General features: G+C 44.4%; 1 protein-coding gene across 1 annotated transcript; it reads right to left on the reverse strand.

The window, feature by feature from the left end:
* Positions 1-2,230: 2,230 nt before the first annotated feature.
* LOC136581736 (protein kinase C theta type-like) lies at positions 2,231-10,644 on the reverse strand. The gene is made up of 7 exons (XM_066582360.1): positions 10,585-10,644; positions 8,941-9,132; positions 4,634-4,884; positions 4,378-4,440; positions 3,682-4,227; positions 3,441-3,484; positions 2,231-3,284 (listed from the first exon to the last, which is right to left on the reverse strand). Exons 1-6 carry the CDS (start codon positions 10,642-10,644, stop codon positions 3,463-3,465), a joined length of 1,134 nt encoding a protein of 377 aa, XP_066438457.1. The 3' UTR covers positions 2,231-3,284; positions 3,441-3,462.
* Positions 10,645-18,025: the final 7,381 nt, after the last annotated feature.

The following is an 18,025-nucleotide window of genomic DNA, read 5'->3' on the forward strand; positions in this document are numbered from 1 at the left end:
AGAGCATGCCACGTTTTTGTAGTCTCGCAATGTCGCAGGCTCGTGTGAAAGAACCCATGGGAAATCATGGGCTCCACATACATGTGATTTGTAGCACTGTCAACATTATCACGCCATAAAGTCGCCCGTGTGGATGCGGCCTAATCCTACAAAATCCCAGACTTTGTTCAAGTGTGCCTAGAAGAATTGATGCTGGTTTGAAGGCAAACAGAGGTCATACCAAATATTGATTTGATTTGCATTTCTCATTTGTTCATTCACTTTGCATTTTGTTAATTAGCAAGAATAATCCATTGACACTTCTATCTTTGAAAGCATTATTACTCTACAGCATTTTCCCGACACCTGCCTTAAGAACACACAGACACACAGACACACACACATATATATATATATATATATATATATATATATATATATATATATATATATATATATATATATATATATTAGTGTGCAGTAATTACAAAAGTTTGAGCCTTGTGGATGTGTATTGAGGAAGGAAACATTGGTTTAGATGGGTGCTACTGTATCCATGAACCTTTTAAGGGAGCTCTCCAAGATAATCTTTTATTATGTTCTCAGTGTTCATCTTTGATACAGTATCTTGTGTAGTTAATGCACTTACTAATCTCCTTGTTCATGAAAGATCCGATATGGTTCCTCTGGTGAGCCACATAACCCCTATTCTCTAGCCAAATCCTATAGCGGCTTTTGTATGGGCCAGAAATCCCTTTCTCTATTCATAAGGGTTCATTCACACCACCATAGGCACATCTATGCTTGGCAGCATGGAACGTAGTTTGGCCTGAATGAGGGGAATCCTTTCTCCTTTGGCGGCAGTTCAAACTTCGTGCCAGAGCGCAAGAGTTTGAAAATTACTGCGGGAAGACAGGCGCCGCCCGATCCTCCTACACGTAGTTTAACTATCTACGAGCAAGATAAGCCAGGTCTGATCTTTTCCTGGCTGTACAAATCACAGCCAGGAAAAGAGCTGGTGAAAACAAAACCCCTGAAATCCATTGATATCAGTGGTTTCATTTTGTCCCGTTATGCAGACGTTATTATCACGGCTGCCTAAGGAGAAAAAACTATTCTTGTCTGAATCCATGAGCATTTGTGTACCTTCCATAGACTTCTATGGGGACCTTAAGTGTGCAAATGTCCACAAAAATAGAGCATAATATGTTGTTTTGTTTCGCGTGCGCAAAATGCATGTGCAATAAAAAGTACTGAGAATGAAGCCATTGAAATCAATGAGTTCTATTCTCTGTGTATTGCGCATGCAAATATGCTGGTGTGAAGGGGCTCTTAGCGTTATAGTGCCAGAATATCTGTATACCGCAGGTTGTGTTCTGCTATTCCATTGTGTAGGGTGAACTAATCCCTACAGACAAATATCTGACCTACAGACATCCTTAGGTACAGATACAACTACAGTAAACCCATCTTAAAGAAGAGCAGATTCACATATTTGTCACAGTTTGGTCACAATTTCACAAAACACATTGAAAATCCTGGCAAAAGCATGATGTGTGAATATACCATAAAAAGAGTAATACAATTCTAAAAAGAGTCGGTGCCCGGGCAGCACCCGTTGTAATACCACCTGGACACAACCCATTGGGAGGACTGGCGCTGTTTTTGTGGAGAACATATATGTGAGTTTCGCAGTATAAAACACCAGGGAGCAGGACCCATTCATACATAGACAACCAGTGGAAATAAAGACACCGACACAAAGATATAAGAGAAAAAAAAAATTATTTTTACTATGGGCAATGGTACATTTCATGTTGAGGAATTTTGAGGCCGAGATCATCAAGGAAAAGGCAAAAAAACCCCTTGAGGATTGATCCAATTGTCCTCAAAGGTCTGTTCACACGTAGCAGAAATACGGAAGATTTTACTTGGCAGAAAAAAACATGGAAAATGTGCAGCATTTCTGCATCAGAAAACCACATCTAAATCTGCACCATTGGTTTAGTTTGTAACGCCGACCCTCTGACCTCAGACGACTGAGCCCTCAGTGCAGCGCACATCCTTCACCAGGAAACCGCTACTGAGCGCCGCTGCCACTGGTCGGGTGATGTGGAAGTGGGCGCATCACCTGACTAGTGGCAGCGGTGGCCACGGGCTCCATAGTGGTGGCTGGGTGAAGGATGTGCGCTGCAGTGATGGCTCATATTCTGAGGTGAGAGGGTCGACGTTGCAGACTGAAATCCGCTGCAGATCTGGAGCTAAAACAGAGTCAAATTCTCACCAATAAAGGGGATTTTGATGCAGAAATGCTGCAGATTTTTCCACTTTGTAAAAACCACAGAATTTCTGCTACGTGTCAACATACCCAAGGGGGGAAAAATACCTTCCTTATGCCAAATATGGCAATCAGAGCAAGTCCGAAGATCAAAGCCAATATTTAACCTATCTGACTATTTAAATCTGGATATATAATCGGTTATTAGTATTTACTGTATGTGTGAAATATAAAGTGTATCAAACTAACCTGTTTATAGACTGTGTTGATCCAGAGGAAGGCGAAAACCCCATTGAGGAAAGAGCCAATTATCCTGTTTTAAGGGGGGAAAATTCCTTCCTGATCCCAAATATGGTGACCAGAATAAATCTCAGGATCAAACGCCAGCAGCTCACTTCCCTGGTGTATGTGATGTCAGCTAAAGATTCTACAAAGCTAAAGATTTTTGTATATGTATTTATATTGTATTATTTATGTGGCTACTTCCCTGTAAATAAAACCTAACCCTATTTAAGGCTGTGAGTTGATCCAGAGGAAGGCAAAAACCTCCTTGAGGTATGAGCCAATTGTCCCCAAGTTGGAAAAATTCCTTCCTGACCCCACATATGGCGGTCGGAACAAGTCCCAGGATCAAAGCCGAAATCTACACCTATCAGTGTGTGTATTCTTGTGTCTATGTATGTGTTAGCGTCTATACTTGTGTCTGATCTTAATGTATGTGGTGTGTGCTACTTACCCGGCCTGTGCTGAGGTCTTACTAGTAACCAGGAGTTCAGGGATAATAGTCACTCTGGCTATTTTTCCTGAACTCGCCAGTCAAGCACAGGCCGCTCCTGGGGGTGAAGAGGGTCTTCAGCAGAGGATGATGCCTGAAGTCAGCCAATTGTTATGGTAGATGATGCCAAGGTTGAGGGAAGTGTGGTGGAAATATGCAGCATAGTTAATGGAGAGAGGATGTTTTAGGCAAGCCTAGGTCTTCTACGGCAGCAGAGTCGTGGGTTCTGGAGACAGTCGGCACGGGCTGAGCCTACAAGACATAAGAGAGGAAATATTATTAGATTAAACTTTCTAAGATATGTGAAGTTTTGTTACAATGTGTGGATATAATGGTAGGTGTCCTGTGTGTATAGGTTTGTATAGGTGTACAGATATGTATGTGTAGGTGTGTATAGAGGGTACTTACCAGATGGTTGTGGCTTCCTTCACTATCGGATTCTGCTCATCATCCTAAGAAGAAACAGAGACATTGTAATTACAGGAACAACAATAATGAAGCCAAAGAGGGAGAAGTCTGTGGACCGGACATGGAGACATGAAGCAGGATTACTATATGAGCTCATGTTCTGTCTGACACCAGAGGAACAAGGATGATGAATACAGAGGTCAGACTGAAGAACATCATCCCAGGGGAAGGAAGATCTTACCGGGTCCAGCTTGATGAAGTTAAATCGAATCCGTCCACAGGGTGAAGGGGTGTCCCATCCTCCGGCCACTGCAGGTTTTCATTCTCCAAAACTCTCCTGAATGGCGGCCGCACTCTTTTTAATTCCAGTTCCTCCCAATCTATGGTGGTAAAGAACGGGTGACCTCTGATGTTTTTGTCGACACCCAGCCTCTTCTCAGGATTCTTGCGCAGCAGTCTCTCCAGAAGAGGTTTTATGTCGGCATCCAGCCAAGATGGAAATTTTGGCTGCTCTGTGGTGATGGATTTGATGACCTTTTCCCTGTTGGAGCCATGGTAGAAAGGGGACTGTCCTGCCGCCATCCTGGATACAACAATCCCCAGGCTCCACCAGTCGACTGCTGTGTCATACTCCTTTTCAAGAAACACTTCTGGGGCCATATATTTAACTGTGCCCGTCCTTCCGCTAGTCTTATTAGACGAGGTGACGCCGTCTTGGGCCAGCCCCAGGTCGATCAGGCGGATGTGTCCATCTCTGTCCACCATGATGTTGTCCAGCTTTATGTCTCTGCAATGAAAAAAGAAAAGAGAAATGCAAATCAGTGCAGATACAGGAGACTTGGGGATGTAGGGTAGCAAAACTGGCCCTAATTCAGGACTCTGGAGAAGCTGGGAAACTATTACAAGGAAGCAGAGAAGTGTGGGAAATTCTGCTCACCGGTGAACGATGTTATGTTGGTGCAGGAACTGGAGGCCGCATACAATCTCCGCTGTGTAGAATCTGACAGAGAGAAGAGTGTAGTATCAATGACATGAAATCAGTCCCCTAACATCATGTCCTCATCACTGTGTCTGTCAACACCAGAAGAGAGGAGGCGCTGTTTATGGCAGCCTGTACACTCTCCAGTCTTGTACATCTGACCTATAATGTATCCCCCCATGTTTGTCTGTCTCCTGATTAGTCATTTACTCACCTCACATTGCTGTTGTCCAGGCAGCCGCACATCCTGATGATTGCCCTCAGGCTTCCTCCAGACAAATACTCCATGATGAAGTAGACTTTGTTGGCAGACTGCTGTGCGGCGTAGAGATGGCATATGAAGGGGCAGTCTTGGGCCTTCAGGAGTATCCGTCGCTCTCTCAATAACATATATTTTTCACTTCCTCTGTCGACAACCTTGATGGCCATGAAGGTGTTTCTACCAGGGAATGAGGCCAGGACCACCTTAAGAAAACAATAAGGAAATGATCACTGACAGCGGCCAGAGGGGACAATCATACACATTTATTGCATGGGGGAATTATCAGTAGGGGTTTAGGCTATTTTGCTGCCTACGACCGGGTCCTCACGCAGCAAATCTGCATCAACATCTGCATGAAACACACAAACCCTCATTTGAAGAGCTTAAATTTGTGCTAAAAATCTGCAACAAAATGTAACAAGCTGCAGATTTACAATCCGCCCCGCAGGACAACGTGCGCAGGAGGTGTTTTCTGCAGTGCGGATGAGATTTCTTCTAGTCCTGGAAATTGCTGAGGATTTTCTGCAAACAATTCTGCTGTGGGGAAATCCGCAGCATTTCTTCTACATGTGAGGCCTCCTTCACACAACTGTATACATTTCTACGTTCCCCCATATATTCCCATGAATGACTTTTTGACACGATCGAGTCCCGATCTTAATTAGCGTATTTAAAGCCATCCACATGGTGAGCAGCTGCGTGCATGTTAAAAAATGCGCAATAGCGATGGCAAGCAACAATCGGCAGAAATCCTTGGGATGGCATTAGAATGCCTAATTAGGGCAAGCTGTCTTCTTTTCCCAGCAGGGTAACTCCCTCCCCCTCCCTTTTTTTCAGCTACCATAGAAGTCTATGGGAGCGTGCTGCATATCACAGCAAAAAATAGGTCAAGACTTATTTTTTCATGGGCCATATAAAATATACGGCTAGGTCGGGTATGTCCTATTCTTTCACGTGTGATTATTTTAAAACGTTCAACTGAATGAAGAGATTAAAGTCCAATGCTTCGCATGTCATGTTTTAGGTGCATTTTTTAATGCACCGAAAAAAAATAATCAGGACAGCGCCTCTGTGGATGGAGATGATTGCAGCCAAGTCTTTGAAGAGACCGCCTGCAAGAGTGTTTCATAGTGTGCATGTCGGAAAAGTGCCCATGGCGGGGGACACCCGGTCCCAAAGGACATCCAAGGAGAGCGAATGCAAGGAGAAATTCTAGGCTTTCAAAACAAACCCCAGATAGAAATAGAGACAAGCAAGTTTTAGGAAAATTTAGCCTCCTGCGCTCAGGGTGCCCATAAAGACACCAAAAACACCAAATATTGGTAATGTAGAAAAAATTACATGTGAGGAGAATATCTTGTATAGTCAGTAAGACAGAAACATAATGAAGCCGTAAATCCTTAGTGTTGAATAAAGTGATTATTTTTTGACAAACACTACAAGGTGCCACGCGGTTCAGAGCGAATATCGCTTCTTTATCAAGCACAAATCTATAAAATATCAATACAAATTATATATGGTGCAAACAGGGGACTAATGTCAGAGAGAAAAACAGGAAAAAATAGAAAAATGAAAAAGAGAGAAAATATATAATTATATATAGTAAGTCCACAGGATTGTGATGTGTTTTTTTGAAAAATGGAGCAATTAATTAAAAAAATTAATAAGGAAATGTACAAGGGAAAAGGTAACATATATAAAAAACATTGGTCTCATATAATATTTGATAAAAAAAGGCAAGACACATAAATAAGGGAAAGATAAAACACATAGATTCCATTGAATCTGAAAGCCAGTGGGAAAACATAAGTAAGTGAATCAATATAGTATTTCATGAAAAGGATGCGACATATAAAATCACTGTTAAACTGAATGAGCTCCATAGCCGTTATATAAAAGACAAGCCAAGTATCCATGTGAGATGCATATATTAGAAGTATACTGATGTAACGGTTCAAAAATACAAAGATACGAGAGATATAAGACAACTGGAATCCTGATTGTGGATAATAGTATCATCACTATACAGGAAGCATCACACACAATCTATCTACAATATCTTTTCCCACTAAATGCAATAAATGTAATAATAAAATACACAGTTCAGATAATACCGCCACAATGTCCCCATATAATACTGCCATATTATGCTAATACATCATACATGCATAAACACAGCACTATGCATCGCTCAAATAATACCACTAAAACATTTTTCAAATAATACCACTATTACACCCAAAGACTATCATCAAGTAATACCCCTGCCAAATACTATTGCCATTCTATAACCAATATGGCTGATTTCAGCCCAAAATTAAAATACTATATACCCCAGGTCCTTCTACAGCACCAGCACACCACCTTTGCTCCACCAACAAACCAGTCTTGTTTCAGTTAAAGGGTTTTTTAAAGAATATATTTATTTTTAAAAGTTATGCAGGCATCGAATCTCTTCTTTACTGTAGTAGTTCTTTCCAATGAGGCATTTAACAGAGAACAGAAAAAAAAAGGAAGACTGAAAGTGGAAAGCGGGTTGGCAGAGTAAACCGTTACTCTCCTCGCCGTTTTGAAGGAGGGATTAGATGAGAAGGGAGATCCGCTGGTAGCTCGTGCCCTTCTAGCTTCACCTTTATTAAGTGATTTGCTAATGCAAACTCTTCATCATCAAGAAAGCCATCTCGGTCCACATCTGCCAACTTCCAGATTTTGCCCAATACTGTGTTTGGAAGCTTAGACTTCACCATTTCCTTTTTGGCACTGGCACCAGTGATTTTTCCATTGACAGGAGAAAGTGTGTAAAAGATCTCATCATAGGTTGGTTTATCTTTACCCACTACCCACTCTACGTCATCGATGCCCTCTCCAGCGTATTTGGAGTCCAATGCTTCGCATGTCATGTTTTAGGTGCATTTTTTTATGCGCCAAAAAAAATAATCAGGACAGCGCCTCTGTGGATGGAGATGATTGCAGCCAAGTCTTTGAAGAGATTGCCTGCAAGAGTGCTTCATAGTGTGCATGTTAGAAAAGTGCTCATGGCGGGGGACACCCGGTCCCAAAAGACATCCAAGGAGAGCGAATGCAAGGAGAAATTCTAGGCTTTCAAAACAAACCCCAGATAGATATAGAGACAAGCAAGTTTTAGGAAAAGAGACTCCTGCGCTCATGCCCATAAAGACACCAAAAACAGCAAATATTGGTAATGTAGAGAAAATTACACGTGAGGAGAATATCTTGTATAGTCAGTAAGACAGAAACATAATGAAGCCGTAAATCCTTAGTGTTGAATAAAGTGATTATTTTTTGACAAACACTACAAGGTGCCACGCGGTTCAGAGCGAATATTGCTCCTTTTTCAAACACAAATCTATAAAATATCAATACAAATTATATATGGTGCAAACAGGGGACTAATGTTAGAGAGAAAAACAGGAAAAAATAGAAAAATGAAAAAGAGAGAAAATATATAATTATATATAGTAAATCCACAGGATTGTGATGTGTTTTTTTGAAAAATGGAGCAATTAATTAAAAAAAATAATAAGGAAATGTACAAGGGAAAAGGTAACATATATAAAAAACATTGGTCTGATATAATATTTGATAAAAAAAAGGCAAGACACATAAATAAGGGAAAGATAAAACACATAGATTCCATTGAATCTGAAAGCCAGTGGGAAAACATAAGTAAGTGAATCAATATAGTATTTCATGAAAAGGATGCGACATATAAAATCACTGTTAAACTGAATGAGCTCCATAGCCGTTATATAAAAGACAAGCCAAGTATCCATGTGAGATGCATATATTAGAAGTATACTGATGTAACGGTTCAAAAATACAAAGATAGGAGAGATATAAGACAACTGGAATCCTGATTGTGGATAATAGTATCATCACTATACAGGAAGCATCACACACAATCTATCTACAATATCTTTTCCCACTAAATGCAATAAATGTAATAATAAAATACACAGTTCAGATAATACCGCCACAATGTCCCCATATAATACTGCCATATTATGCTAATACATCATACATGCATAAACACAGCACTATGCATCGCTCAAATAATACCACTAAAACATTTTTCAAATAATACCACTATTACACCCAAAGACTATCATCAAGTAATACCCCTGCCAAATACTATTGCCATTCTATAACCAATATGGCTGATTTCAGCCCAAAATTAAAATACTATATAATTAGGGTCACTGCACCTTTATCAGAAAATGGGAAGTTATAAAACTTACCTCTCCGAAGCTTCCTTTACCCAAGGTCCGAAGGCAGGTGAAGCGACTGATGTCAAATCCGGAGTCTGATGGTCCGGGGTCCTGGCTGGTGCCCGGTGTTGGCTCCTCATCCTCTTTTATTATGATATTCTCTTCACTCCTCTTCTTCTTTATATCCGTGAGTCCACTCACGCTCTCCTCTTCTCTCTTCTGCTTCTCATGTCCATTGGACGCCAGTTTTCACAATCTTCTAGTGCCACATTATCAGTAGATGGGAAAGGAATGGCACTTCATGTCTGGGTTGGCAGCAGGGCCCATAGTTCATAAGAAATTGTGTGAAAATTGAAATGAACCCAGTGGAGGAATAAACCATAAATTCTACTATTGGCAGGAATAATAAAGCCTTGTGAAGGGTCATTATCTGCTCCATTCGATAAGTGTCCATCCAGATACATGATGTGCATTGCCATAGGTTACAACAGGCAGTGCCCTCGCCTGTGCGGAATCTTGGTGTACCGGGCGGAGATGCTTCTATGGAGGTCACCGAGGGATTCATCCACAATGATGGATTATTCTGAGGTGTGAAATGCTAGAAAAGGGTCATTATAAATAAGCGGTCCCGTTGTGAGTTACTGCTGGAGGCTGTAAATTGGCGCAGTAATGTATATATGGCATTATAAGGCCTGAGAAGTACTAAGACTTTATTTATTACACTGAGCCCCATAAATACTTTATCAAACAAATTTAACTGTGTCCAATCTGAAGTTGGAGGATGAGAGGTTGTATACAAGATATAGCCAGGTTTATAGTTGGGGGTTTTCAGGGCTGCGTTAACCATATGGCAAACTGCAGCTGCAGCGCTCACTGGTATCCATGCTCCAGAAATGTAACTTGTAGCTGCTGGACCCCAACGCAAAACCTGTCACAGGGCTCCCTAACTCTAAGGCTGGGTTCACACAGGGCGGATTTGCCGCGGAAATTCCGTGCGGAATTTCGCTGCGGCAAATCCGCCTGCGGCCGCTAATCTCAAGATTAGCCAACCATGTGAACAAGATTTCTCAGAAATCTCGTCCACACGGGAAGGCCAATCCGCTGCGGTAAGTCAGGCAGGAACCGCAGCCGCGGCTTTCAAATATGCAGCATGTCTATTTATTTTTTCTTTCCGCTGCGGCCGCGCTCTCCTCTATGGGAGCGCCGCCCGCAGCGGAAGAGCGAGCAACCGGGCCGCTTTAAAGCCGCCGTGGGTTTTTCCGCGGCGGTTCTCCCGGCGGAAGTCTCACGGTTTTTGCTGCGGCCAAACTGCGAGATATCCGACGGGAATCCGCCCCGTGTGAACCCAGCCTACTACTTCATTTATAGTATTGAGGAGAGAGACATTATGGCCCCTAAGGCTCTAAGGCCTGGGTGCAAACGCACTCTCTGTGCTCCCAAAGTTATGCCCCTGGTCTAGTGGCATCCAGCAGGTTGGGGAGAGGTATCAAACGGTACACTGCATAACAAAGGATGTCAACCACTGTCCATACGCTCCATTGACATTTTTGTATGTTTTTCTACGCATTGTAACTGGAAACAATTATTGCTGATAACAGTTAGGCCGGCTGCACACGAACATGTGGGAACCTGCAGCGGAATCAGACGCTGTGCCCAGTTGGGGTCCGCGCGTACCTGACTTCTTGTCTTCTTTTCCTGTACTGTCCATGGTCTGCACAGCTTGCCATCAGACATGCACAGTACAGTTTTTTTTTAATCCCTGCTTTGCCCGTGCTGTCGCTAGGCAATGACATGGGTACCCGTGACCTTTCTGTAATATCATTGCGGTATGGCCGTGGATTGGACCGCTACCATTTAGTTCAATGGAATCCGTCCGTGTGGAGCCCGCACAAAAATGGAACATGCTGCGATTTTTCCTCCTCAGAGTAAAATCCGACAGAAATTGTAGGGTGTATTCTTAGCTTTCTGTGTGGGTTTGCAGCAGATTGTCCCCTGATCCCATTTGTGATTGACCCATTGCCATTCACTGGGGGTAATCATCAGCATTTCCATGCCACTTCTGTGTAGAGTCCCATTCAGCGGCATGGAATGTGGATTTCATGTGGTTTTAGGAGTGGAATACTTGCTGAAATACGCATTCAGTTTGCCAGGTCTGAACATACCCTTTCAGAGAACTTGGCATTACTTTTCAACCCCATAAACTAAGTTATGGGGCTCAAGGTGAGGGAACGGGGTGTCTGGGGAGGGGTGTTTGACACTCAATGGCCAGCTCTGTGTGCAAACGTTCTCATTTATCTCTATGTAAAAGCGCACACAGAGTTGGCTGAAAAGAGTCAAGTGTGTGCATGTGCCAACTTTTTGGGGATACAGAGCCGGAACGTGGTAGCCGGTCAGTATCACACACAGCTTGCCAGACTCCCCATTTCCTCATCTTTGAGCCCCATAATGTAGTTCCCTTTAAAAAGGACCTGTTTCCTCCTTCACAGAAGATCTGAGGGGCTGGCTGCATAGCTTTAGAGCCGCATCACTGTTGACTATATTGCAGTTTTTCTTTTCTACACCCATGTGTTAACTTGTGCCGGATCTAATTAGCTACAACAGTCCAGCAGAAGTATTCTGTCAGGTGGCCAGTTTGCATTCCTCACTGTCAATGAACGACGTAAGATTTGGCTTTGGGCTAAATCTGAGGGCATTGTCCTGACGGTTACCCCGGTATTCACCCTTTAACCCCTGTACAGGGATCTGGATTTTGACACGGGGAACCGAGCAGACCGCTACCTCCTGGAGTAGTCCCAGTGTGGTTGGTAAGAGGGACCAGTGCAAAGCCCTGTGAACAGTCTGTGCAGAGAACAGTCTGTGCTGTCCTGACACCTTGTCAGGTGTCAGGACAGGCAGAGGGCAAACGGAAAGCTAGGTAAAAGTCCAGGAATCAGGACAGATGCTGTAGTCAGGAGCAGGAAGCCTTAGCTGAGCTGGGTGACCAACAAACACATACCAATACTTGGGCAAAGGAGGAGGATCCCCAGCTCAGCTAAATAGATGGGTAATAGCCAATTACCCTGCAGCTGGGCTGAGAGCACTGGGGAGGATTAGCCCCTCGCAGTGCTGATGAAAAATAAACGGCAAAAGTTATTCATACAGGAGGAGCAGAGCATTGCCCGCATATGCCCGGAATAGCAAGAGGGTGGCTGACCTGGCTAGCCAGCCCTAACAGAGCCAGACCATCTGCCGGAATATTCGTGTGTCTAACGACAACCAGGGTGGCCAAACAGGGTATAGGAAAAAAAAATCTAGTGATAAGAAGGATCGTGGCTGCAAAGATAAGGAGCCGGTCCCACTGATCAAAAGCCATGACATATCATCTTTGGGCCTTATTCACACAAACGTTTGATTGCGGCTATTTTGCCGCCATAAAACGTCGGCCAAAAATCGCGGCCATCTGAAGCAATGGAGTCCAATGCATTCATTCAGATGAACGACTTTCCGGTGCCTAAAACTGTCCAGCCGGAAAAGATAGCACAGACATTGCTGTTTCTGGCGGGCAGCTTTGCCATGCCGCTGGAAAAGATAGGTCTTGCCCTATCTTTTGGCCGCAATCAGCCGGCAGCTCCCATAGAGGCCCGTGGGAGGTGCTGGCAAGGGGAAGGGAAGTCTAGAGCTGCTAAGCTCCCTTCCCCTCCCTTTGCCGGCAGCTCCTATAGGCTTCAATGGGAGCTTCTATTGCCGCAATCAGGGAGCTTAGCAGCACTAGCCTTTCCCAAATTAGGCCAGTTGACATGGACTGACCCCATAAATAGACATGCTGCGGATTTAGAATCCATAGTGTTTTCCATAAACCCTGCCAATTCGTTGTTGACATTTTCTGCGCAGTGAAGGAGTTTGCACTTGTTTTACATAGAGAAATCGTGGATTTCACCTTCACAGTACATACAATCTGCAGCATTTCCACAATAGGACGAGTGGACGGCAGATATAAATCTCCCCTGGGTGCGCTCATTCTTGTGCATAGTTTCCCAGTCCGTGTGGATGGGGTTGTGAAGACCCGGTTTACCTCATATTGGAAATTGCTGCAGTTTTGTAATTAGGAATTTACGCTGCAAATGTGCTGCATGTGGATTTGTCCTCATCAAGAGGGCTCAGTCACACGGGCGTTTTTACGCACGTAGAAAAAATGCGTGTCTATTGCCACCCATATGTTCTATCTTTTGTAGGCGTTTTTTTTTTTGACAAACGCAGAAGGAACGCAGTACAAACGTTTTTATGCGCGTATATACGCATGTAAAAACGCCCGTGTGACTAAGCCCTAATAGGGTATTGTTGTAAAACCTGGGAGGGGAAAGACAGCGGGTGTAATATATGGTAAAAAGCACGCCAAAGTCTGTTATTTTGTATGAGACAAATGTTTTAAAAGCCCTACATAACTTAATATGTGGCTACTGAAACTGTGCAGCTGCAGGCACCAGACAATGAATACCTGCATTCAGCATTATTGGAGACAAGGGCAGTTGGACTATAAGGATTTGTTGATGCTTGGCGTTTTTAGGCCTCGGTCAGATGGGCGTTTTTTCGCGCGATTTGCGCATGCGCATGCGATCTGCTCATAAATAGAACCATTGCTTCACAATGGCATCGGACACATGGCCGCTTTTTATGTGGATGTCCGATAAATTATAGGACACGAGGAATCGCAGATCGCGCCAATCTGCGATTCATTGTGTTCTATTATATGCGCTCAATGGGGCTGGCGGCAGCAGCGCCGACCCCAGTGAGAACATTTTTAAGCCCTTATATTTTTAAGCCCTTCCCGAAAATTCATCCCGCGCTCACCGACAGCCCATTGCTTTCAATGGAGTCGGCTGTATTGCTGGCTTCATTGAATTGCAATGGGTTGGACAGCGCTCCTGTGATCGGGGCCTTTTCCCGGAAAACGCTGCTAGCTGCAGATTTTTCGGGCGATTTTTCGGCCCCGGTCACGCGATTTGCGGATGCGCATCCGACATGCGATCCGCAAATCGCGGCAAAAAACGGTCGTCTGACCGAGGCCTCAATGTGTTTCTGAACTGTAGCAAAGAAACGTACACAATTTTAGAAACAGTGTTTTTAAATACTTTTTTCTTTTGCTGTGGTTCAGAAATGCTTAAAAAGGTATGAATGCGATCTGTGGACCGGCCATTCATTGTATCATTATTGTGTCTCCTTTGCATGAGTCAGGTATTAGAATTTCTGTCCACGTGGCCTCATAAAAGCCTGACGGACTACATCTCCCAGCAAGCCCCTGTGCTCACTGCTGTTAATAAGTAGTGTGCGCTTTCAAAGATGTTGCTCAGAGGTCAGTACTAATCTGGAAAATGCTGCAAAATCAGGGCTGTCGCTACACTGAAGGGTAAGATGGCATTTGACTAGATGTAAGTTTAATTTCCTATGGGTATAGAATTAGTTGGGACCGTGCAGCAGAATTCAGCACCCCGTTTGGGGGAAACCCAGCAAAATGTATACTTTGGGTGTGAATGGCAAAGAAAACATGATATTGTTTACAAGGTTAAGTATTTGGATAATAGTTGGATAGCTGGTTCACTCCGGGGATGAAGGGGATACCCGCTGCGGCAGAGGATTGCAGAGTTCTCCCATTGCTTCCAATGGCGCCGGCGCTGTATTACCAGTGGCCAGTTTAGTTTTGCACGTGCAGAATAGAAAAGAAAGGGGTAGAGCAAAACCCGCAGGAAATGAGTGGCCCAAAATACAGGCAAGGGCTGTGAAGGTTTAAGATGTGCAGGAGATTCTGGAGGTGCTGCCGGCCAGAGGACGCACCACCTAAGTGGGTGTGCGTGTATAGAGGAGTGTAAAAACAGGAAACTGGTGGCTCGGCGCAGCGCTCAAAGAAATATTTGAGTAATCAGAACGACTGGATGGAAATTTCTCCTTTAAGGCCTCCTTCCCACGAACGGATTTCCGCCGCGTAATTCGCGGCGAAAATCCGCTGCGTTGCCCGCAGCTATTAGGTTCTATTGAACCTAATAGCACAATGCTCACGATGCGTAATTCCACCGCGGAATTACGCACCGCGATTTCTCCCGTCCTCACCCGCAGCATGCTCTATTTTCTGCGGGTGAGGACGGGCTGTACGCACTGACGGCTTCCATTGCAGTCAATGGAAGCCGTCCATTCACGCTATCTCCCGCTGTAACCAGCGGGAGATAGCGTGAAAAAACGCTTTCCCGCCCACCGCCGAGCGTCATATGACGCCAAATGACGCGGTCCGGCCGCGTCACGTGACACGGCCGGCCGTGCACGTGACACGGCTGGTGACGCGAGGGCGGTGGGCGGTGACGGGCGGTGACGCGCGGCGGTGGGCGGGGAAGCGATTTCACGCTATCTCCCGCAGGTAAGTATAGGGGCTCTGGGGGGCGCCGTGACGGGCTTCGCAGCGGAATATTACGCTGCGGAGCCCGTCACGCTCGTGGGAAGGAGGCCTAATTGATAAATCAGACCACAATCACTGAAAATGGAAGGAGAAATTTCCATCTGGCCATTCTGATTATTCATATAATCTCTGGCACGCTGCGCCAAGCCACCAGTTTCCTGTGTTTGCGGTCCTGCAGTTTAGACGTGAGCGCAGGGCAGAGAATGGTTATATATGCCGATACTAAACATGGTCTATTCTGAGTGACAAATGTTCTGCGGAGAATATACAACCCCAATTCCATAAAGTTGGGGCGCCGTGTAAAATGTAAGCAAATGTTAAGAAAAACAGAATGCAATGAAATCCGTGTGAAATCTCCTATATTTTATTCCCAGTAGAACACAGAACACATCGAGGGGGGGGGAGACAGTTTTCAATTTCATTAAAAAAAAAATTAAAGGGGTTTTCCAGGGAGATTACTATTGATGACCTATATTTAGGATAGGTCATCAATAGCTGATCGTCTGGGGTTCGTCGATCGGCACCCCGACCGATCAGCTGAGCGGCGCATGCTGTCAGTACCGCAAATACACAGAGGTCCACATAATATTGTGAAGACTTTGAATTTACCACCATCTACAGTACAGAATATCAAAAGATTCAGAGAATCTGAAGAAATTCATGTGTGCATGAGACAAGGCCAACGGTCAATATTGGATGCTTGAGATCTACAGGCCCTCAGGCTTCGCTGCATTAAAAACAGGCATGATTCTGTAATGCAAATCCCTACATAGACTCAGGAATACTTCCCGAAATCATTGCCTGTGAACACAGTTTGCCGTACAATTCCAAATGCAAGTTAAAGCTGTATCATGCAAAGAAGAAGTCATATATCAACACAATCCAGAAACGCTAGCGTCTTCTCTGGGCCAAAGTTTATTTAAAATGGACTAAGGAAAGGTAGTAAAGTGTTCTGTGGTCAGATAAATCAAAAATTGAAGTTCTTTTTGGAAATCACGGACGCCATGTTCTGCAGACTTGAGAGGGACCATCCAGCTTGTTATCAGCGCACAGTTCAAAAGCCTACATCTCTGATACGGGGTGGCATTAGTGCCTATGGCATGGGCAGCTTACACATTTTGAAAGGCACTATCGATGCTGAGCAGTATATAGAGGTTATAGAACAACATATGCTCACATCCAGACAATGTCTCTTTCAGGGAAGGCCTTACATATTTCAACAAGACAGTACTAAACCATCGCAACAGCATGGCTTCGCAGGAGAAGAGTCCAGGTGTTGGACTGGCCTGCCTGCAGTCCAGACTTCCTGTTTCTCCAGGGAGAAAATTGTGTGACATTTGTGCGTTGGCTTTGAATACCCCGCCTCCGTTAAGCGCTGTGATTAGATTGAGTGCCAGCCAATCAGAGCCAGCACTCGATGAACCAATCACAGCGCTTACTGGAGGCGGGGTATTCAAAGCCCCGTTACCAGGAGAAGAGAATTCTGTCAGCTCTGAGGACTGCAGCAGCGCGGGGACACAGAACCCGGCAGCTGGGTAAGTATAAGACACCCCCTGAAAATAAGACACTGTGCCTCTTACAAGGCAAAAATTAATATAAGACAATGTCTTATTTTCAGGGAAACTGTGTTAGCATTTCCCTGTGTATGGTAGCGATTTCACACACGCAGTCATGGGCAATCTTCCTGTTTTTTTACCAATTTCCCGCTATGTCGCTTAGCGTCGATGCGTATAAACACCGCACATCTACAATGTAATTACGTATGTACAGCATTTATTATGTGCCCATAAACCTTCCTGCGCTGCCTCTAGGCATCAAGTGATTAGCAATAACTTCAAGCAACTGCAACAACATCTAGAGCGCAGTTGCTGCTGGAAGGTATGACATCACAGGATGGGGCGGGGCCTCGCAAGTGAAGCAGTGGCCGAGCGAGAAACTACAGGCAATGAGCGAAGCAGACGAGTAAACAGCGGCGGGTGATATTGGAGCTGCCACAGAGCTGGCAATTTTTAACATCACAAAAAAACCTAGCTCTTAGGTCCCCTTCACACGAGCGCCGCGTATTTGCAGAATGATGCTTTTTTGCGCACGCAGCGGCGCTTTTTACTGTACTTTTTCTGCACACAAGACATGTTCATTTGCGCACGACAAAGACGCAGCGGTTAAAATGGCAAGTGTGCGTTCCAGATGTTTTTTTTTCCTGAGCAGTTACGCAGCGTTCGATGTGTCTTCTTGCATATTTTGCACACATTTGCCCATTGACTTCTATGGAGACTTTTCTGCACAAATGTGCAGGAAACTACAACGTGCTGCGTGATTTTTGCGCAGGAAAGATATGCGTGATACAGCCATTGGAATGAATGCGTTCTATTCTGTGTATCGCGTACGCAAATACGCCCGTGTGAAGGGGGAATTGTTTTGGCAATGGAAGTATTGCAGCTGAGCAACACTGCAAACACCCAGCAAAGTCATTTGTGAGTGCGCAGCGATATATTGCGGTTTTCTTGACAAACGCAGACAAAATCGCAGGTTTGCAAGTTCGATATCAGTCTGAGTTTCTGGGATGGATATCACTTTCGCCCTGGCCTGACTAGCATGGAGTTTCTGTGAGCAGGCCCTGCAGCAACCTCAGACATTGCAGTAAAATAAACAGTACAGAATGGAGCTGCCGGAGGTTATTGCTGTCCCCCCATG

Source organism: Eleutherodactylus coqui, chromosome 11 (genome assembly GCF_035609145.1).
Source record: "Eleutherodactylus coqui strain aEleCoq1 chromosome 11, aEleCoq1.hap1, whole genome shotgun sequence".
In the NCBI taxonomy this organism is placed as follows: Eukaryota; Metazoa; Chordata; class Amphibia; order Anura; family Eleutherodactylidae; genus Eleutherodactylus; species Eleutherodactylus coqui.

Coding starts and splice junctions, on each gene's coding strand:
- LOC136581736 (XM_066582360.1), bottom strand. CDS start 10,644: ATGTCTGATGGCAAGCTGTGCAGACCATGGACAGTACAGGAAAAGAAG. Junction 9,133..10,584: donor AAAAGAAGACAAGAAGTCAG/GTACGCGCGGAC, acceptor GGACATGAGAAG/CAGAAGAGAGAAGAGGAGAG. Junction 3,485..3,681: donor ACTTCATCAAGCTGGACCCG/GTAAGATCTTCC, acceptor GTTTCTTCTTAG/GATGATGAGCAGAATCCGAT.